At 41.4% G+C, this 23,695-nt stretch overlaps 1 protein-coding gene across 1 annotated transcript in view; it reads left to right on the top strand.

The window, feature by feature from the left end:
* ptprn2 (protein tyrosine phosphatase receptor type N2) overlaps positions 1-23,695 on the top strand; it is a gene marked incomplete at its 5' end in the record, with an annotated part of 47,772 nt that overhangs the window by 1,925 nt on the left and 22,152 nt on the right. The window contains 3 exon segments of the mRNA XM_034205532.1: positions 2,027-2,230; positions 16,647-16,794; positions 17,666-17,739. Coding sequence (XP_034061423.1) covers positions 2,027-2,230; positions 16,647-16,794; positions 17,666-17,739 — 426 coding nt within the window.

Below are 23,695 nucleotides of genomic sequence, written 5' to 3'. Positions count from 1 at the left end.
CTGATATACACCTGAACACCAGCAGGAGAGGACTCTTTAAAGTAGAGACACTACATACTGATATACACCTGAACATCAGCAGGAGAGGACTCTTAAAGTAGAGACCCTACATACTGATATACACCTGAACATCAGCAGGAGAGGACTCTTTAAAGTAGAGACACTAAATACTGATATACACCTGAACATCAGCAGGAGAGGACTCTTTTAAAGTAGAGACACTACATACTGATATACACCTGAACATCAGCAGGAGAGGACTCTTTAAAGTAGAGACACTACATACTGATATACACCTGAACATCAGCAGGAGAGGACTCTTTAAAGTAGAGACACTACATACTGATATACACCTGAACATCAGCAGGAGAGGACTCTTTAAAGTAGAGACACTAAATACTGATATACACCTGAACATCAGCAGGAGAGGACTCTTTAAAGTAGAGACACTACATACTGATATACACCTGAACATCAGCAGGAGTGGACTCTTTAAAGTAGAGACACTACATACTGATATACACCTGAACATCAGCAGGAGAGGACTCTTTAAAGTAGAGACACTACATACTGATATACACCTGAACATCAGCAGGGAGAGGACTCTTTAAAGTAGAGACACTACATACTGATATACACCTGAACATCAGCAGGAGAGGACTCTTTAAAGTAGAGACACTAAATACTGATATACACCTGAACATCAGCAGGAGAGGACTCTTTAAAGTAGAGACACTACATACTGATATACACCTGAACATCAGCAGGAGTGGACTCTTTAAAGTAGAGACACTACATACTGATATACACCTGAACATCAGCAGGAGAGGACTCTTTAAAGTAGAGACACTACATACTGATATACACCTGAACATCAGCAGGAGAGGACTCTTTAAAGTAGAGACACTACATACTGATATACACCTGAACATCTGTCAGACTGAGAGACTCAGTGAGCTAAAGGACTCTCTCAGTGTTATCTCAGTGGGTCTCAAATGTTTGGGTTACCATTAATGTAAACAATTATTTCCGAGGCACACGTTTATATGATCATTATAGTTATAAAAAAATAAGAGAATAAATGAAAAACAGCTATGAAATACTATATGACAGTAAAACAAGAATACAGTTTGAAAGGAGAGTGATTTGTAAAATATCCATAAAGAAAAAGAAAATCTGTTTCCAGTTCTGTTTCATCTGGGTGTTGAGAGATGTATCCATAGATCTCTTCATGTTGCTCTCAAAGTGCACCAGATTGATGCTTTCAACTTCAAGATTGAAAAAAATATCTTCCCGGGGGAGCTTGCCCCCGGACCCCCCTATGTGAGGTCCACACACCACCTATAAAAATAGCACTTTACCCCTGCTTACACCTATATGCCGTGAGCTGATTATCGAGCCTTCATTGTAACAGTCGCGGGTACATTGTGTATTTGCGTGGGGAGTGTTGCAGTAGAACATTCCTCTGTAGCGACCGGTACATTAATGGGAAACCCTAAATGTTTGAGCACCCTCTATGAAACGTCAAGCTACCCCACAGCACCCCCAAAATAAATCTCTGGCGCCGCCACTGAGCCTGACTATTTCTGTTGGGGGGCCCGACTTTTTTTTTTCTCCAAAGGGGGGGCCTGACAGAAAAAGTTTGAGAACCACTGCCTTAACGATACCCATCCCTATTCGGGGGTATTATTGTGATGCCTTTAATGCCGTCTTACACATTATTTACATTAAACATGAGACCTGATCCTGCAGAGGTGAATCCGCTCTTTACAGAAGATACCTTTTCCAAAAAACAATGAGGAAGTTTAATAAATATTAGGCATTTCCAGAGATCTTTTCTAATGCAAATAATCAAAATGCATAAAAAATAGTCGAAGGAAACGTGGCTTGATTTGAATTCGCCCAGTGCTTCTGTACAGTAACGAAGTATTTGTACTCCACTACTTCCCACCTCTGGATTTACTGAATTGATTGAGTAGTGGAAAGTACATTTTGTTAATTACACATCCCCCCCTCTCTCCTGCAGGAGTTGTGTCGGCAGCGAATGGCGATCCGAACCTCTGAGCGAGTCGAGCGTCCGGAGACTCTCAGAAACTCTCGTCTGAACAGCGTCTCGTCTCAGTTCAGCGACGGGCCGGCGGCGAGTCCTTCGACCCGGAGCAGCACCTCGTCCTGGTGCGAGGAGCCAGTGCCGTCCAACATGGACATCTCTACCGGACACATGATACTGGTGAGGACTCTTTAAAGTAGAGACACTACATACTGATATACACCTGAACATCAACAGGAGAGGACTCTTTAAAGTACAGACACTACATACTGATATACACCTGAACATCAGCAGGAGAGGACTCTTTAAAGTAGAGACACTACATACTGATATACACCTGAATATCAGCAGGAGAGGACTCTTTAAAGTAGAGACACTATATACTGATATACACCTGAACATCAGCAGGAGAGGACTCTTTAAAGTAGAGACACTACATACTGATATACACCTGAACATCAGCAGGAGAGGACTCTTTAAAGTAGAGACACTACATACTGATATACACCTGAACATCAGCAGGAGAGGACTCTTTAAAGTAGAGACACTACATACTGATATACACCTGAACATCAGCAAGAGAGGACTCTTTAAAGTAGAGACACTACACACTGATATACACCTGAACATCAGCAGGAGAGGACTCTTTAAAGTAGAGACACTACATACTGATATACACCTGAACATCAGCAGGAGAGGACTCTTTAAAGTAGAGACACTACATACTGATATACACCTGAACATCAGCAGGAGAGGACTCTTTAAAGTAGAGACACTACATACTGATATACACCTGAACATCAGCAAGAGAGGACTCTTTAAAGTAGAGACACTACACACTGATATACACCTGAACATCAGCAGGAGAGGACTCTTTAAAGTAGAGACACTACATACTGATATACACCTGAACATCAGCAGGAGAGTACTCTTTAAAGTAGAGACACTATATACTGATATACACCTGAACATCAGCAGGAGAGGACTCTTTAAAGTAGAGACACTACATACTGATATACACCTGAACACCAGCAGGAGAGGACTCTTTAAAGTAGAGACACTACATACTGATATACACCTGAACATCAGCAGGAGAGGACTCTTTAAAGTAGAGACACTACATACTGATATACACCTGAACATCAGCAGGAGAGGACTCTTTAAAGTAGAGACACTACATACTGATATACACCTGAACATCAGCAGGAGAGGACTCTTTAAAGTAGAGACACTACATACTGATATACACCTGAACATCAGCAGGAGAGGACTCTTTAAAGTAGAGACACTACATACTGATATACACCTGAACATCAGCAGGAGAGGACTCTTTAAAGTAGAGACTCTACATACTGATATACACCTGAACATCAGCAGGAGAGGACTCTTTAAAGTAGAGACACTACATACTGATATACACCTGAACATCAGCAGGAGAGGACTCTTTAAAGTAGAGACACTACATACTGATATACACCTGAACATCAGCAGGAGAGGACTCTTTAAAGTAGAGACACTACATACTGATATACACCTGAACATCAGCAGGAGAGGACTCTTTAAAGTAGAGACACTACATACTGATATACACCTGAACATCAGCAGGAGAGGACTCTTTAAAGTAGAGACACTACATACTGACATACACCTGAACATCAGCAGGAGAGGAACTCTTTAAAGTAGAGACACTACATACTGATATACACCTGAACATCAGCATGAGAGGACTCTTTAAAGTAGAGACACTACATACTGATATACACCTGAACATCAGCAGGAGAGGACTCTTTAAAGTAGAGACACTACATACTGATATACACCTGAACATCAGCAGGGGAGGACTCTTTAAAGTAGAGACACTACATACTGATATAACAACCTGAACATCAGCAGGAGAGGACTCTTTAAAGTAGAGACACTACATACTGATATACACCCTGAACATCAGCAGAGAGGACTCTTTAAAGTAGAGACACTACATACTGATATACACCTGAACATCAGCAGGAGAGGACTCTTTAAAGTAGAGACACTACATACTGATATACACCTGAACATCAGCAGGAGAGGACTCTTTAAAGTAGAGACACTACATACTGATATACACCTGAACATCAGAGGAGAGGACTCTTTAAAGTAGAGACACTACATACTGATATACACCTGAACATCAGCAGGAGAGGACTCTTTAAAGTAGAGACACTACATACTGATATACACCTGAACATCAGCAGGAGAGGACTCTTTAAAGTAGAGACACTACATACTGATATACACCTGAACATCAGCAGGAGAGGACTCTTTAAAGTAGAGACACTACATACTGATATACACCTGAACATCAGCAGGAGAGGACTCTTTAAAGTAGAGACACTACATACTGATATACACCTGAACATCAGCAGGAGAGGACTCTTTAAAGTAGAGACACTACATACTGATATACACCTGAACATCAGCAGGAGAGGACTCTTTAAAGTAGAGACACTACATACTGATATACACCTGAACATCAGCAGGAGAGGACTCTTTAAAGTAGAGACACTACATACTGATATACACCTGAACATCAGCAGGAGAGGACTCTTTAAAGTAGAGACACTACATACTGATATACACCTGAACATCAGCAGGAGAGGACTCTTTAAAGTAGAGACACTACATACTGATATACACCTGAACATCAGCAGGAGAGGACTCTTTAAAGTAGAGACACTGCATACTGATATACACCTGAACATCAGCAGGAGAGGACTCTTTAAAGTAGAGACACTGCATACTGATATACACCTGAACATCAGCAGGAGAGGACTCTTTAAAGTAGAGACACTGCATACTGATATACACCTGAACATCAGCAGGAGAGGACTCTTTAAAGTAGAGACACTACATACTGATATACACCTGAACATCAGCAGGAGAGGACTCTTTAAAGTAGAGACACTACATACTGATATACACCTGAACATCAGCAGGAGAGGACTCTTTAAAGTAGAGACACTACATACTGATATACACCTGAACATCAGCAGGAGAGGACTCTTTAAAGTAGAGACACTGCATACTGATATACACCTGAACAATCAGCAGGAGAGGACTCTTTAAAGTAGAGACACTGCATACTGATATACACCTGAACATCAGCAGGAGAGGACTCTTTAAAGTAGAGACACTGCATACTGATATACACCTGAACATCAGCAGGAGAGGACTCTTTAAAGTAGAGACACTGCATACTGATATACACCTGAACATCAGCAGGAGAGGACTCTTTAAAGTAGAGACACTACATACTGATATACACCTGAACATCAGCAGGAGAGGACTCTTTAAAGTAGAGACACTACATACTGATATACACCTGAACATCAGCAGGAGAGGACTCTTTAAAGTAGAGACACTACATACTGATATACACCTGAACATCAGCAAGAGAGGACTCTTTAAAGTAGAGACACTACATACTGATATACACCTGAACATCAGCAGGAGAGGACTCTTTAAAGTAGTGACACTACATACTGATATACACCTGAACATCAGCAGGAGAGGACTCTTTAAAGTAGAGACAACTACATACTGATATACACCTGAACATCAGCAGGAGAGGACTCTTTAAAGTAGTGACACTACATACTGATATACACCTGAACATCAGCAGGAGAGGACTCTTTAAAGTAGAGACACTACATACTGATATACACCTGAACATCAGCAGGAGAGGACTCTTTAAAGTAGAGACACTACATACTGATATACACCTGAACATCAGCAGGAGAGGACTCTTTAAAGTAGTGACACTACATACTGATATACACCTGAACATCAGCAGGAGAGGACTCTTTAAAGTAGTGACACTACATACTGATATACACCTGAACATCAGCAAGAGAGGACTCTTTAAAGTAGAGACACTACATACTGATATACACCTGAACATCAGCAGGAGAGGACTCTTTAAAGTAGAGACACTACATACTGATATACACCTGAACATCAGCAGGAGAGGACTCTTTCAAGTAGAGACACTACATACTGATATACACCTGAACATCAGCAGGAGAGCACTCTTTAAAGTAGAGACACTACATACTGATATACACCTGAACATCAGCAGGAGAGGACTCTTTAAAGTAGAGACACTACATACTGATATACACCTGAACATCAGCAGGAGAGGACTCTTTAAAGTAGAGACACTACATACTGATATACAACCTGAACATCAGCAGGAGAGGACTCTTTAAAGTAGAGACACGACATACTGATATACACCTGAACATCAGCAGGAGAGGACTCTTTAAAGTAGAGACACTACATACTGATATACACCTGAACATCAGCAGGAGAGGACTCTTTAAAGTAGAGACACTACATACTGATATACACCTGAACATCAGCAGGAGAGGACTCTTTAAAGTAGAGACACTGCATACTGATATACACCTGAACATCAGCAGGAGAGGACTCTTTAAAGTAGAGACCACTGCATACTGATATACACCTGAACATCAGCAGGAGAGGACTCTTTAAAGTAGAGACACTGCATACTGATATACACCTGAACATCAGCAGGAGAGGACTCTTTAAAGTAGAGACACTGCCATACTGATATACAACCTGAACATCAGCAGGAGAGGACTCTTTAAGTAGAGACACTACATACTGATATACACCTGAACATCAGCAGGAGAGGACTCTTTAAAGTAGAGACCTACTACTGATATACACCTGAACATCAGCAGGAGAGGACTCTTTAAAGTAGAGACACTACATACTGATATACACCTCGAACATCAGCAGGAGAGGACTCTTTAAAGTAGAGACAAAAAACTGCATACTGATATACACCTGAACCTCAGCAGGAGGAGGACTCTTTAAAGTAGAGACACTGCATACTGATATACACCTGAACATCAGCAGGAGAGGACTCTTTAAGTAGAGACACATGCATACTGATATACACCTGAAACATCAGCAGGAGAGGAATCTTTAAAGTAGAGACACTACATACTGATATACACCTGAACATCAGCAGGAGAGGACTCTTTAAAGTAGAGACCACTACATACTGATATACACCTGAACATCAGCAGGAGAGGACTCTTTAAAGTAGAGACACTACATACTGATATACACCTGAACATCAGCAAGAGAGGACTCTTTAAAGTAGAGACACTACATACTGATATACACCTGAAACATCAGCAGGAGAGGACTCTTTAAAGTAGTGACACTACATACTGATATACACCTGAACATCAGCAGGAGAGGACTCTTTAAAGTAGAGACACTACATACTGATATACACCTGAACATCAGCAGGAGAGGACTCTTTAAAGTAGTGACACTACATACTGATATACACCTGAACATCAGCAAGAGAGGACTCTTTAAAGTAGAGACACTACATACTGATATACACCTGAACATCAGCAGGAGAGGACTCTTTAAAGTAGAGACACTACATACTGATATACACCTGAACATCAGCAGGAGAGGACTCTTTAAAGTAGTGACACTACATACTGATATACACCTGAACATCAGCAGGAGAGGACTCTTTAAAGTAGTGACACTACATACTGATATACACCTGAACATCAGCAAGAGAGGACTCTTTAAAGTAGAGACACTACATACTGATATACACCTGAACATCAGCAGGAGAGGACTCTTTAAAGTAGAGACACTACATACTGATATACACCTGAACATCAGCAGGAGAGGACTCTTTAAAGTAGAGACACTACATACTGATATACACCTGAACATCAGCAGGAGAGGACTCTTTAAAGTAGAGACACTACATACTGATATACACCTGAACATCAGCAGGAGAGGACTCTTTAAAGTAGAGACACTACATACTGATATACACCTGAACATCAGCAGGAGAGGACTCTTTAAAGTAGAGACACTACATACTGATATACACCTGAACATCAGCAGGAGAGGACTCTTTAAAGTAGAGACACTACATACTGATATACACCTGAACATCAGCAGGAGAGGACTCTTTAAAGTAGAGACACTACAGACTGATATACACCTGAACATCAGCAGGAGAGGACTCTTTAAAGTAGGAGACACTACAGACTGATATACACCTGAACATCAGCAGGAGAGGACTCTTTAAAGTAGAGACACTACATACTGATATACACCTGAACATCAGCAGGAGAGGACTCTTTAAAGTAGAGACACTACATACTGATATACACCCTGAACATCAGAGGAGAGGACTCTTTAAAGTAGAGACACTACATACTGATATACACCTGAACATCAGCAGGAGAGGACTCTTTAAAGTAGAGACACTACATACTGATATACACCTGAACATCAGCAGGAGAGGACTCTTTAAAGTAGAGACACTACATACTGATATACACCTGAACATCAGCAGGAGAGGACTCTTTAAAGTAGAGACACTACATACTGATATACACCTGAACATCAGCAGGAGAGGACTCTTTAAAGTAGAGACACTACATACTGATATACACCTGAACATCAGCAGGAGAGGACTCTTTAAAGTAGAGGACACTACATACTGATATACACCTGAACATCAGCAGGAGAGGACTCTTTAAAGTAGTGACACTACATACTGATATACACCTGAACATCAGCAAGGAGAGGACTCTTTAAAGTAGAGACACTACATACTGATATACACCTGAACATCAGCAGGAGAGGACTCTTTAAAGTAGAGACACTACATACTGATATACACCTGAACATCAGCAGGAGAGGACTCTTTAAAGTAGTGACACTACATACTGATATACACCTGAAATCAGCAGGAGAGGACTCTTTAAAGTAGAGACACTACATACTGATATACACCTGAACATCAGCAAGAGAGGACTCTTTAAAGTAGAGACACTACATACTGATATACACCTGAACATCAGCAGGAGAGGACTCTTTAAAGTAGAGACACTACATACTGATATACACCTGAACATCAGCAGGAGAGGACTCTTTAAAGTAGAGACACTACATACTGATATACACCTGAACATCAGCAGGAGAGGACTCTTTAAAGTAGAGACACTACATACTGATATACACCTGAACATCAGCAGGAGAGGACTCTTTAAAGTAGAGACACTACATACTGATATACACCTGAACATCAGCAGGAGAGGACTCTTTAAAGTAGAGACACTACATACTGATATACACCTGAACATCAGCAGGAGAGGACTCTTTAAAGTAGAGACACTACATACTGATATACACCTGAACATCAGCAGGAGAGGACTCTTTAAAGTAGAGACACTACAGACTGATATACACCTGAACATCAGCAGGAGAGGACTCTTTAAAGTAGAGACACTACAGACTGATATACACCTGAACATCAGCAGGAGAGGACTCTTTAAAGTAGAGACACTACATACTGATATACACCTGAACATCAGCAGGAGAGGACTCTTTAAAGTAGAGACACTACATACTGATATACACCTGAACATCAGAGGAGAGGACTCTTTAAAGTAGAGACACTACATACTGATATACACCTGAACATCAGCAGGAGAGGACTCTTTAAAGTAGAGACACTACATACTGATATACACCTGAACATCAGCAGGAGAGGACTCTTTAAGTAGAGACACTACATACTGATATACACCTGAACATCAGCAGGAGAGGACTCTTTAAAGTAGAGACACTACATACTGATATACACCTGAACATCAGCAGGAGAGGACTCTTTAAAGTAGAGACACTACATACTGATATACACCTGAACATCAGCAGGAGAGGACTCTTTAAAGTAGAGACACTACATACTGATATACACCTAAAAATGAACATGATATAGCTTTGAATGTTCCAGGCTCTTTTCAAACCACACACAGCGTCTCTCTGTTGATCAGTTTGGATGTGTCTCTTCTTCGTCCCTTTTTCCATCACTCTTCTGTTTTTTGTCTCCATTTGTCCTCCTTGTCCTCCTTGTCCTCCTTGTCCTCCCCCCCCCCCCCCCTCTGTCTGTCCTCCCCCCCCTCCCCCTCTGTCTGTCCTCCTGCTGCAGCATTGTAACGCAGACATTGTGATGAGAGCTGCACTAAAACTGAAAGCATCATCCCTCTGATTGTCATTTTAGAAAAACATCGTAATGTCTCTTTGTTTTTCGGGGGTTTCAAAAAGCCTCCACAATGGATCGTTTCTGATGCTGCTCGACTGTGGCTTCGTTCATTTGAGACAAGCTTGATAACAGAGACGGATAGCTGCCTGGCAGTGTTCCCATTACAGCAGACAGCATTCATCACGGCCTGTGTACCGCCGGGCTGCAGCGAACGAGTAACGCCTCGTGGTAATAGATGGGTTTTGTTCATCAAGGCTTGTTTGTGAAGCCGTGCTTTGGAAAACATTGACAATAGCAAAGCATGTAGGAACAAAAGGAGGCTGTGAATCATTCCTCGGAGCTCTTATTTATTATTAACCCTACTTTCTCCCGGACCCTCGTCTCCTCTGATTGACGGGGAGGTGTCACATGGGGGGTTCTTCTTTCACATTCCACCTCCATCTCGTATGAAACCATGTGTGAGATTGCCTTGTTATCGCTGATCTCAAAACCTATATTTCCCATCATGCTTTGCTCTCTGGAGTTCACACCGTGTGGAGAAAGATGATGAATACGTAGCACATATGCTGGGGGGGGGGGGGGGGTCCTATCACCTCACATAAATGCTAGGAAGCTTCTTAAAAACTGCATAACGAACTTCAGACAACGCGCTCTCATTTTCGATCTTTTTTTTGCCTTTTTCAGCAACTTAATGATTTAAAACCTCGGGAAGGATTACCCGGTGATACCGCGATGCACACGTTGCTTATGAGGCCGTTTCCCCTCAGGCCTTTCAGCACCATGGACAGCACCTTAAACTTAAAACACCTCTTTCCAAATAAATGTTTATAAATCACCTCTGTTGTGATAAAACAAATATATAATTACATTGGCTGTATTTCAGCCACCATGGACTATCTCTAGCTGGTGTATTTGTATTATTTTATTTTATTTATTATTATTTTTTATTAATTCATTGTAATTAAATATATTTTTTAAATAGTATTTTTTTAGTAATTATTTTGTATTAATACATTTTTAAATAGTAGTTTTATTTTATTTAATATTCCATATACTGAAATCCTGAAGTGGTCAGTCAGGAATTCTTTATTTCTATTGTTTTAATGATTTAATTTAACGTATTTGCTCAAAATAACAAAATATCCTCACAATTTTAAATGTGCTTTATTATCAAAAAGCTGCTCCTTTTAAGGCCAAACAATGTGCTCCATTCATCTATACAATACTATCTGCAGAAGCAAACCTGTGTGTGTGTTTAGTTAAGAAGACACGATGCACATTCATCAACATTCAGAGCACTCGTCAGGTAAAAGGGCCAGATTTAGGCACCTCTTAAAGCCCGGTAATCAGGTTACTTTGACCTGATGATTCTCAGGGTAGTCACCTTGTCTCAGGTGACTAACTGTCTATGTTACATAATACCCCCCCTGTTGTTGCTCTGAATGCGACGTTGGTGCCACCTGTTGTGTCTGGATTCCTCCTGATTTCTCCCAGCAGCCTCTCTGCTCAGGGGGGATTAGACATTGTTATCCCAGCCTTCTGATTGGCAGACATAATCCCCCCCATTCAGCAAAGCTTTGTTACTTCTGGAAGAAAAGGCCACGGTCCGCCGCCTGCATGGCATTACATCTGCAGGGGTATGAGTCTGGAAAGCAATCGATCGAGTGTGTGTGTGTGTGTGTGTGTGTGTGTGTGTGTGTGTGTGTGTGTGTGTGTGTGTGTTTGTGTGTGTGTGTGTGTGTGTGTGTGTGTGTGTGTGTACGACAACACACACACACACACACATTGAGAGTTGACCAGTGGTAACAACATTTAATCCAGTACTGCTCTTAAGTACTTACCATTCGTCTGTTTGCATCTCATATATTTATCTATAATTACAATAAGAGTTCTTTATCTCACTGTACAGCATTTCATTTATATCTCATCTGATTCTATGTTACTTGTATATCGATATCTTCTCCTCCGGGGGTCCGCGGGGTCTTAAAAAGTATTACAAGTTGATCAATTAATTTAGCGAAAATTAAGGCTATTAAAAAATATTAAACGGTATTTTCCAAGGTATTAAATGTTGTAGCTTGTTTTCAATAAGTATATAAAGTATCCAGAGAGGTTGTATTCTACAGTCTGCCTGAATGTAGTCATGGCGTAGGTGTGTAGTGTGATTCTGTGTAGTTTATTGATGGCATCCCGTTGGGTTTGACGTCATCTGAACAGGACATCGCGCGCTCACTGCTTGATAGCGCGAAGCTCCGTTTACGCCGGTTGCTAAGCAACATCGTTATGGGGAAATGCAAGTCTGCGTCCAAATGGTTGGAAGAGAAGGAGGAAGGACAATCAATACTGCATATAGTCAATGTGAGGTGAAGTGTGTCGCCAAGGTAACCGGTTAAAACTCAAAGTGGAGATGAGTCTTAAAATGTATGGAAAGGGTCCAAAGTTCCAAAAATACCGTAAATTCCAAAAATACTTAAAGTTCCAAAAATACTTAATGTTCCAAATATACTTAAAGTTCCAAAAGTACTTAAAGATCCAAAAATACTTAAAGTTCCAAATATACCGTAAATTCCAAAATTACTTAAAGTTCCAAAAGTACTTAAAGATCCAAAAATACTTAAAGTTCCAAATATACCGTAAATTCCAAAAATACTTAAAGTTCCAAAAATACTTAAAGATCCAAAAATACTTAAAGTTCCTAATATACCGTAAATTCCAAAAATACTTAAAGTTCCTAATATACCGTAAATTCCAAAAATACTTAAAGTTCCAAAAATACTTAAAGATCCAAAAATACTTAAAGTTCCAAATATACCGTAAATTCCAAAAATACTTAAAGTTCCAAAAATACTTAAAGTTCCAAAAATACCGCAAATGGTTGGAAGATAAGGAGGAAGGACAATCAATACATATATAGTAAATGTGAGGTAAAGTGTGTCGCCAAGGTAACCGGTTAAAACTCAAAGTGGCGATGAGGTCTTAAAAGGTATTTCATGTGACTTCAGGATTCCAGCATACACCACCCTGTCTCCTGCATTACTTGGTCTCGCAGCCTTCTCTTGCAAGAGCACATAGGTTCGTTTTCTGAACCTATGTAGCACGTTTCTACCTCTAGGCCACCGCACGTTTAATACATCATACATTGTAATGGTTATTAAGGCGTTCATGGGTTCATCACATGGTAAAAGAGGGGTTTGAGTACTTCTTCCACCTCTAGAGTGGACTTTAAATATAAATCGCTTTCCGCGTGCCTAAAAATACAGTTCAAAGCATAAAAGCAGAAACATCCCTTCAGGTTCACATAGTGCTCTCATTGTAAATCACAGCAGTCTCTTATTCTGTCCTCACTGCGGCCTTAGTGGCCTCTTCAGTCCTGAACAATAACTGTGATTTCTATTGTCTGCACACTTTGTAATGTTCTTATTTAACAGGATATGTGCACTCATGATCCATCACAGAGTAATTGCCTATTATGTGTTGGACGAGCTTATTTGTGATTCGCACCTTTGCAGGATTGACTGTATATATCCCCTTTTTAAAGAGTGAATATGTCGGGTGGAACAATGGAGCGTCACCTCTGTGCTCAGCCTCACTACACCCTCTTTAATACGGGACACAAACCTCTGGGTTTCACTTTCATTGTGTCAGCCAGCTGATCCCTGACACCAGTGTATGAGTCTGTAATCTCCTGCCTCACACAATGGCGGACTAAACCATTTAACCCCATCGGGAGGGGGGGGAGCTATGATACAGGAGACTAGGAAGACGCTACAAAAGATCCTCGTCTTGCAAAGCTTCCTTAAGACTTGCCCTGGTTTGGGAGAAACACACACACACACAGAAACACACACACACACAGAAACACACACACACACAGAAACACAGAAACACACACACACACACACACAGAAACACAGAAACACACACACACACACACACAGAAACACACACCCTTCCCCCTCTCCTTTTTCCATCTTTGTCTCTCTGGCGAATTCAATTTTGTCTTCTCCAAGCGAACGGCTTAAAATGCAGACAATCTTATCTGAGCGAGCAGTGATGGGAACGCCACAATGCAAAGACAAACCTTTCAGGAGTCCTTAATTGTGTGTGTTTGTTTGTCGGTTAAAAACACACACACTTTGCACACCTTCCTCACCTCACAAAAGCTTACAGTGGGACAGTGTTGCTCCATGACACCTGGTTGTGGCTGTAATGGAGAGAGGCTGTTGGAAAACACATTGTCTTTTTACAGCAGCGGTGTCAAGAGCTTGCAAATAATATATTACGTTTATTATACGGTTAAATGCCGCTTTACAGAAGCACTACATGTCCCACAATGCATCTCTTTGAGTGCAACCATGATGCTGATATGCCGCGATGAAATTGAGTTAAAGGTCCCCTATTATACTGTTCTTCATCAATATATGACAGATCTCAGATATATCCAGAGCCTGTCTCTGATTGGCTGAAACACCAAACCGATCATTGCAGCATTACCCATAATCCCCTCTGTTTCAGCCCTGTTTCCAAAGTGCTGATTCTCTGTCTGTTACTTTAGATCAGGGGTGGGGAACCTTTTTCCTCTCAAGGGCCATTTCAATTTTTTCAACATCCTCCGAGGGCCGTACAAATGATTGACCTCTGCTTAAAAATCACAGCCATTCATTTGGCCTTTCTTTCATTCTGTGCAAAGAAGAAGCAACCTCTCAATCCAGAGATCTCACCATGACTCGCGTATGCACGTGCACGGTGTGGCATGACCACCACAGCAGAAAGATATGGACACAAGATGTGTGCAAATGTATTTACTTTCCTATCCATGTGAACATGATTTAAGTGGGGGGGGACCTAACCTCCTCTAGGGGGGTCCGGGGGGGGCATGCTCCCCCGGGAAGATGTTTGTTTAAATGTTGAAGTTAAAAGCATCAATCTGGTGCACTTTGAGAGCAACATTAGGAGATCTATGGACACATCTCTCAACACCCAGATGAAAACAGAACTGGAAGCAGATTTTTTTTCTTTATGGATATTTTACAAATCACTCTCCTTTCAAACTGTATTCTTCTTTATTAATAACAACTTTTTTTTACCGTCATATAGTATTTTATACCTGTTTACTTTATTCTCTTATGTTTTTATAACTATAATGATCATATAAAGATGTGCCTTTACCTCACTGGTTGTAGAAAAAGCTTCTTATATTCGTTAGCATAGCTAGCTAACCAGATGCTAATAACAAAGTTATTGACTGTATGATCAGTGTGACAGATCGACACTGGGCTTTCAACTAAGACACAGCCACGCAGAAACTGCAGCATCTGTACGGCTCCTTATGAGTAGCCTACTGCAATTTTTAGAAGTACCGAGCGGCGTTCCGATGCTCTCCTTCAGCACGTGTCAGTCGAGACATATACCACGTGATGACACGTTAGGCTCGTGTTGTGTTCAAGGACCCTGACTGTGGCCAGGAAAAACAGGCACTCGCTTGTTTAATTTTTTTGCGGTCTAGATTTCTTTAATTTTTTCTTTTTTGCTTGTGTTTATAAATTACCTCGAGGGCCGTATCGAATTGTCTCGCGGGCCATATACGGCCTGGGGGCCGGAGGTTCCCCACCCCTGCTTTAGATGAAAATAAGGAGCCCCTCCCCACGCCTCTCTGAGAGAGATTTGGTTACAAAGAACTCAATGGTGCTCTAGGAGGAGATTCAGGTGATAAGGGGGTTACCTTGGTTGCTGATTGGCTAATGGTTACACAAGACAACACATCGTTATGACATCATAAAGTGGCCAAAATCTGATCAGCTCATTTTCAGACAGGTTTTTATAGAAATGGATCAAAAAGAGAGAATCTTTGTTCCTGAAACTTTCAGAGTCTCTTTCCACAGAGGGGACACATGTTGATATAGAAGAGACATGAAGAAGAGGGGACACATGTTGATATAGAAGAGACATGAAGAAGAGGGGACACATGGTTGATAGTAGAAGAGACATGAAGAAGAGGGGACACATGTTGATAGTAGAAGAGACATGAAGAAGAGGGGACACATGTTGATATAGAAGAGACATGAGAAGAGGGGGACACATGTTGATGTAGAAGAGACATGAAGAAGAGGGGACACATGTTGATGTAGAAGAGACATGAAGAAGAGGGGACACATGTTGATGTAGAAGAGACATGAAGAAGAGGGGACACATGTTGATGTAGAAGAGACATGAAGAAGAGGGGACACATGTTGATGTAGAAGAGACATGAAGAAGAGGGGACACCATGTTGATGTAGAAGAGACATGAAGAAGAGGGGACACATGATGATGTAGAAGAGACATGAAGAAGAGGGGACACATGTTGATGTAGAAGAGACATGAAGAAGAGGGGACACATGTTGATGTAGAAGAGACATGGAGAAGAGGGGACACATGTTGATGTAGAAGAGACATGAAGATGTGAATTTTGCATGACCTTAAAGGCTGACCTGGTATCTGTTTCCCCCCCCAGTCGTACATGGAGGACCACCTGAAGAACAAGAACCGTCTGGAGCGGGAATGGGAGGCTTTGTGTTCGTATCAGGCCGAACCCGGAGCCTGGAGCGTCGGACACGGAGAGCAGAACTCCAGGAAGAACCGCTCCGACGCCGTGGTCGTATGTGAGTCAACCCTAATGTCTATTCAGTGGTTTTTGTTGGGGGGTTTCGAAGCCAACAACAAGGTGTTAAACCCAGAGATTACTCAGTATTGAGCACTTCCTGTCACCTGTTCTGGAAGTCAATGGTTTTCTGAATGTGTTTTTAGAATAACGTCTGTGGTTAATACTGAAGAGGTTTGAAGCAATCTATGAATTATAGCTAAATCTGCAAAATCCTAGCAATACTAACTCAGGTGGGCGGGGCTTAGTTAACTGTCAATTACTTTAAGATTGATTTGGTTTAATATACCCTAAATAAGCTCTTACTCCGAGTAATATTCCACTTAAGCTGATTTGAGATGGACGTAGCCTAGTTGCTAACCTGTGAAATAGCATCACACTGGGCAGCCAATGGGTTTAGACCATTGGGTTTTGGATTAAACCATTCTAGAAACATATTGACTTTGAGTACTGTCAGTCAAATTGGATCAAACCACTTCTACAGTCCTGATGGAGCAGAGTTTTTAACTGTTTCTCATCATAAATAACACATTTTAAACTTTGATTTCTGGTCATTTAGTCACAAAAACATTTGATGCCAAGATTTAGGGTCTTTTACTTTAAAGCAAATGTGTTGAAGAAGACTACTGAGTCTCAAACAGATTATCTTTGTTTTAAAAAAGAGGATTTTCCAGCTTCTCCAGATCAGATATTTGTAATTATTTCCCCTCCGTATTGAAGGTGGAGCAGACTTCAAATCAGTTGTTTAATGCATGATGAAAGTCTGGTGAAATTGAAGAGCCTGCAGCCGATCCTCTCATTTCCTCCGCTTGCTGTTATTGTGTTCAGACGAGAGGAATATTGGTTAGTAAATAATGCATGTCCTCTCACAGATGACCACTCCAGGATCACGCTGAAGGTGGAGAATAACCTCGGGAACTCAGATTACATCAACGCCAGTCCCATAGTGAGTATAATACAGCTTTCATTATAATATCTGTCGTCAACGAGGTTTGTAATCCCCACAGTATTGAGTTGGTAAAAGCGTCTAACAAGTGACATGTAATCTAATCTGATAATAGAAGCATTTGAATTCAAGCTTTCCTCAAAAACGTCTGCATCTAAAGGTCTCATGTCAAGCTTTTCCGGTTATCACCCGTCCCCTTGTGTTCTGAAGCTTCTGCTTGTAAACGGTCTGCAGAGTCACAAACCCTCAAAGTACACCCTGTAGCGAGTAAAACTCTAACACAGAGAAGACCTGTCTGCTGCCCCAGAACGCCTCGTTGGACATTTCTCTTTTTCCATTGTTTACTTCCTGGGTTCAGTGACGTAACGTAACGGCTCCGCAGATTGGTCCAAATTAACCAATCTGCGGAGCCGTTACGTTTGGACCAATCCGCGGACTTCCTCACATTCGGCGGGACGTTGCGAGGCTCGCTGTCTCGCCGACCCCACACCAGTGAGCTGGTGTGGGGTCGGCGAGACAGCGAGACACCGAGGAACTCAGCCTGGGCACACACACAAACTCCCAGCCAGGCTGCGGGGGTGTGTGTGTGTGTTTCGGGCTGTGTCTCGCTGTCTCGCAGACGGCCATGGGCTCACAGGGAGGGGGGCGCAGGAGCTCCAACAAGCCGTGTATGACAGAGAGTGAATACACAGACTATACAGAGATGCTGTGAGAAACCAATGAGAGTTTGGAACATTGCACAGTATACATCTATTCTAGTAGACCTCAACTTTGATTTGAATTATGATCAGTAGAAATGGCCATGACATGGGACCTTTAGGGGAAAAACACACACAAAAACAGCTTCAACACAACATCAGAAAAAGGCACAAACTCAGGGCATTATAGACAACAACATACAAATAAATGCATAGAATTTATTTAAAAAAAGACGTAGATATTCGTGGATTTCACGTTTTTATTATTTTTGCAGAGTATAATAGATTTTATTATAAAGCACCATGTCATTGAAGAACATAATCAATAATCATGGTGTTTTCCTGGTGCTCAAAGACCCCTGACGAGCAAATATAGACGATAATAACGACATAAATATGATACTGTATAAAACATTAAAAGAAATACAGAAAAAGGGAGAACATTTCAAATGTTTGCCGTTATGATCAAGTTATTATTTCCAAATTAAAAGATGTCTCCATTTGAAGGCAGGATTTTATAGATTATTTGTGCTGTAGATACCTTTTTCTATCAGCAATATATATATATATCTCTCTTTGGGACTAAACAAATGCGTCGCACCTTTAAATCCACAGAGGCCTACACATTTTATTTATTTATTTATTTCCCCAAACATTGCCAGTCCTGATTTCCCCGGAGGCTGCCGAGGGATTCCATCAAAGGGAACAGGAAGCTATGCATTTCAAATACTCTGCCAATTTCTTTCTGAGGAGATAAATGAGGGGGTGCGGAAAAACAGCTGCACCCCGAAGCCCATTACTCTCCAGAAAGCAACATTTACACCTCCATCTCCTGCCTGAAACATTCGCCATTTTACAGGGAAGAAAATATTATAATAAAGCCGATCAATCCGAGCGGGAGAAGAGGGTTATAAAATAAAGACTGGCCATGGAGGGAAGGACAGTAATTATCCCACAAAAGAGACGGAGCAAAACTGTGATAATTACCTCCGTCTAAACCGCCCCTTCCTCCTCATTAGCTTCAGCCGACAAGCAACATATCTGAGGGTCTTTTTCTGGGGGTCAGAGGTCAAAGAGAGACAAAGGGACACACACACACACACACACACACACACACTGATATACACCTGAACGTTTGCAGGAGAGGACTCTTTAAAGTAGAGACACTACATACTGATATACACCTGAACATCTGCAGGAGAGGACTCTTTAAAGTAGAGACATTACATACTGATATACACCTGAACATCTGCAGGAGAGGACTCTTTAAAGTAGAGGCACTACATACTGATATACACCTGAACATCAGCAGGAGAGGACTCTTTAAAGTAGAGACACTACATACTGATATACACCTGAACATCAGCAGGAGAGGACTCTTTAAAGTAGAGACACTACATACTGATATACACCTGAACATCAGCAGGAGAGGACTCTTTAAAGTAGAGACACTACATACTGATATACACCTGAACATCAGCAGGAGAGGACTCTTTAAAGTAGAGACACTACATACTGATATACACCTGAACATCAGCAGGAGAGGACTCTTTAAAGTAGAGACACTACATACTGATATACACCTGAACATCAGCAGGAGAGGACTCTTTAAAGTAGAGACACTACATACTGATATACACCTGAACATCAGCAGGAGAGGACTCTTTAAAGTAGAGACACTACATACTGATATACACCTGAACATCAGCAGGAGAGGACTCTTTAAAGTAGAGGCACTACATACTGATATACACCTGAACATCAGCAGGAGAGGACTCTTTAAAGTAGAGACACTACATACTGATATACACCTGAACATCAGCAGGAGAGGACTCTTTAAAGTAGAGACACTACATACTGATATACACCTGAACATCAGCAGGAGAGGACTCTTTAAAGTAGAGACACTACATACTGATATACACCTGAACATCAGCAGGAGAGGACTCTTTAAAGTAGAGACACTACATACTGATATACACCCTGAACATCAGCAGGAGAGGACTCTTTAAAGTAGAGACACTACATACTGATATACACCTGAACATCAGCAGGAGAGGACTCTTTAAAGTAGAGATACTACATACTGATATACACCTGAACATCAACAGGAGAGGACTCTTTAAAGTAGAGACACTACATACTGATATACACCTGAACATCAGCAGGAGAGGACTCTTTAAAGTAGAGACACTACATACTGATATACACCTGAACATCAGCAGGAGAGGACTCTTTAAAGTAGAGACACTACATACTGATATACAGCTGAACATCAGCAGGAGAGGACTCTTTAAAGTAGAGACACTACATACTGATATACACCTGAACATCAGCTGGAGAGGACTCTTTAAAGTAGAGACACTACATACTGATATACACCTGAACATCAGCAGGAGAGGACTCTTTAAAGTAGATACACTACATACTGATATACACCTGAACATCAGCTGGAGAGGACTCTTTAAAGTAGAGACACTACATACTGATATACACCTGAACATCAGCAGGAGAGGACTCTTTAAAGTAGAGACACTACACACTGATATACACCTGAACATCAGCAGGAGAGGACTCTTTAAAGTAGAGACACTACATACTGATATACACCTGAGCATCAGCAGGAGAGGACTCTTTAAAGTAGAGACACTACACACTGATATACACCTGAATATTAGCAGGAGAGGACTCTTTAAAGTAGAGACACTACATACTGATATACACCTGAACATCAGCAGGAGAGGACTCTTTAAAGTAGAGACACTACATACTGATATACACCTGAACATCAGCAGGAGAGGACTCTTTAAAGTAGAGACACTACATACTGATATACACCTGAACATCAGCAGGAGAGGACTCTTTAAAGTAGAGACACTACATACTGATATACACCTGAACATCAGCAGGAGAGGACTCTTTAAAGTAGAGACACTTGGTTTGTTGACTCTTCACTTCCTCTTGAAATATCTCCATATCAGTCTGTTAGCTTCAGGCTGTTTCTGTGAGGCGTTCAGGGGCCACATAATGACGTCGGGGCGTTTTATTTGAAGGATGTGATCAAGATTTGATTGAGTGTTCACATTGACCTGCATGCAGTTTTTACGCACAGCATCCGAGATGTTGATGTTTCACAGGGAGTCATTTTGAATGTTGATGTATGGTTGGTTTTATCACGATAGACGACACACACTGCTTTACTGGAGGTGTGGGGGTGCATTAAATGTTATTCATGGTACAGCGAGCGGTCAGGAAAGCTCCCGGGTCGTATCTCACAAACTGGACCCCAAACATGAGCTCAGAAGTTTAAAATCAGTGTTTTTCTTCGACACTGCCTTAAAAGGAGACAATGACAGAGCTTTACGTCACGGCTTTAATATTTTCATAATCTCAACAACAGGATTATTTCCTAACCCCCTAATCCCACCAGGAGCGTCTGCGCTGCGTTGCGCTGCGGCGATTTTAGCGATCGCGGCCACTCTAGTCAATGGGTGCTATTCCACCAGACCCGCGGCTCGAAGCGTCCCAGAAGCTCCTCGCCGCAAGGAATTTCTAAAATATAGGATGAATCCTATTTTTGACGCGGCGCAGGCAGGAAGTGGAACGTTCATCCAACAACTGCGAGGCTGCACACACGACGCTCCGCTTCCGCAACGTTTTGATATGCGCCTGGTGGGTTATGACGCAGGAGGAGGTCGCAGCGCGGCGCAGACGCTTCCGGTGGGATCAGGGGGTAATGCTCCGATAAAACCGACTGTTGTCCGACTTGTTTATTTTAATAACAAGTTGGGAACAATACTGCGATTCTGAGGTTGAATATCATCCAAATGACTAAGAACTGTTTCATTTTGCAGCATTTTTTAGGAACGTTTTTCAGTGAAATCACGTTTTTCCACAGGAACAGCTTTAATCAAGGAGATTTTAGCCTCTGCAGCCCATTTACTTGCACTAACATCCAAACAACACACTACAACCCCAGAATAGTGGCTCTTTAAAACACAACAGTTGTTGAAATGTTAATATTTGAGACATAGCACAAAACTAGGAAGCATTTTCTTCCCCATTCTTCTTCAATTAGGTTCCATGGAGTTTAATGTTCTCTTCATGCTTCCTGGTTGAATCTCCTTTTGTGGGTTTTGTTTTAATAATGAATGTTAGTGCTAATCTCAAGGACACAGACATGCTGTCGCTGCATGAATACTAAAGCGAGACATGAAAGAGAAGTCCTCCTCTGTGGGGAGAAGACAGACTGGGACAAAAAGACATGAAGTGGTTAGAAGTAAAAGAGCTTGTAGTTAAATATCCTTCACAAATATCTGTTCTAGCTTTGAATGCTTCGCTTTGAGGCTTCGGGAACAGATTGCATGAAAAGGAGTAAGACAGTTACATACATAGATTAGGGCAGTGGTTCCCAACCTTTTTCCCAAGAGCCCCCCCAAATGACAACTGTTGGAAGTTGCGCCCCCCCCCACACACACACACAAGGGGGGGGGCGCAACAGCGGTAATTAAAGTTTCAAAGTCTCAAAAATGCAACAACTTCTGTCACAAACTGGATGAATGTGAAGTATGTTGTTAAAGGAGGATGAAAGCGTAATTAAGGAGCACTATTGGAGCGACTTTGATGGTTATTGGACTCAGGATTCATTCATTTGGATTCCCGCTGTATGAAGAAATGGACGTCGCAAGTGGAAACAATTCACAAAGGGATTAAACTGTTTAGAACACATGCTCAAAGTAAGCCGGATGTTGCCGATGTGTTTCTGTGGATTCAAAAGTCGTAAATAATCTACAAAATGGAGGAGACCGATCTGATCGGAGCAACTGACAAATAATCCAACTGAAACCGGCATGGACAATGACTGTGTTTTAAACATGCGCTTATCCAGACAAGTCCGGTTTGGACACTTTACGGGCAGAAGAAACATTTCTATAGAAAGAATTATACATTTCTGTCTTTTTATGCCTTTAATACTAATACTTGAATTTTTATTAAAATTAATTAGTCAATTATTTTGTATATTTTATTGTAATGTAGAGACAAGGCTTTTAGTGACAATCATGTATTGCGTTACAATTATATGTAAAAAGTCTAAATATGATATTTGCCTCAAATCATCTGAGGCCTGGCACCCCCCCTGCAATCTTTGGCGCCCCCCAGGTTGGGAACCACTGGATTAGGGGATTATAATGCTTTTTTAAACAGTATTGCATGATAAGAGGAGTGTAATCCTCCGAATCCTGGCTTTAAGATAATGA

Source organism: Gymnodraco acuticeps, unplaced genomic scaffold (assembly GCF_902827175.1).
Source record: "Gymnodraco acuticeps unplaced genomic scaffold, fGymAcu1.1, whole genome shotgun sequence".
NCBI classification, from domain to species: Eukaryota; Metazoa; Chordata; class Actinopteri; order Perciformes; family Bathydraconidae; genus Gymnodraco; species Gymnodraco acuticeps.
The sequence above is the reverse complement of the archived record's forward strand: the minus strand, read 5'-3'. Positions and strand labels throughout refer to the sequence as shown.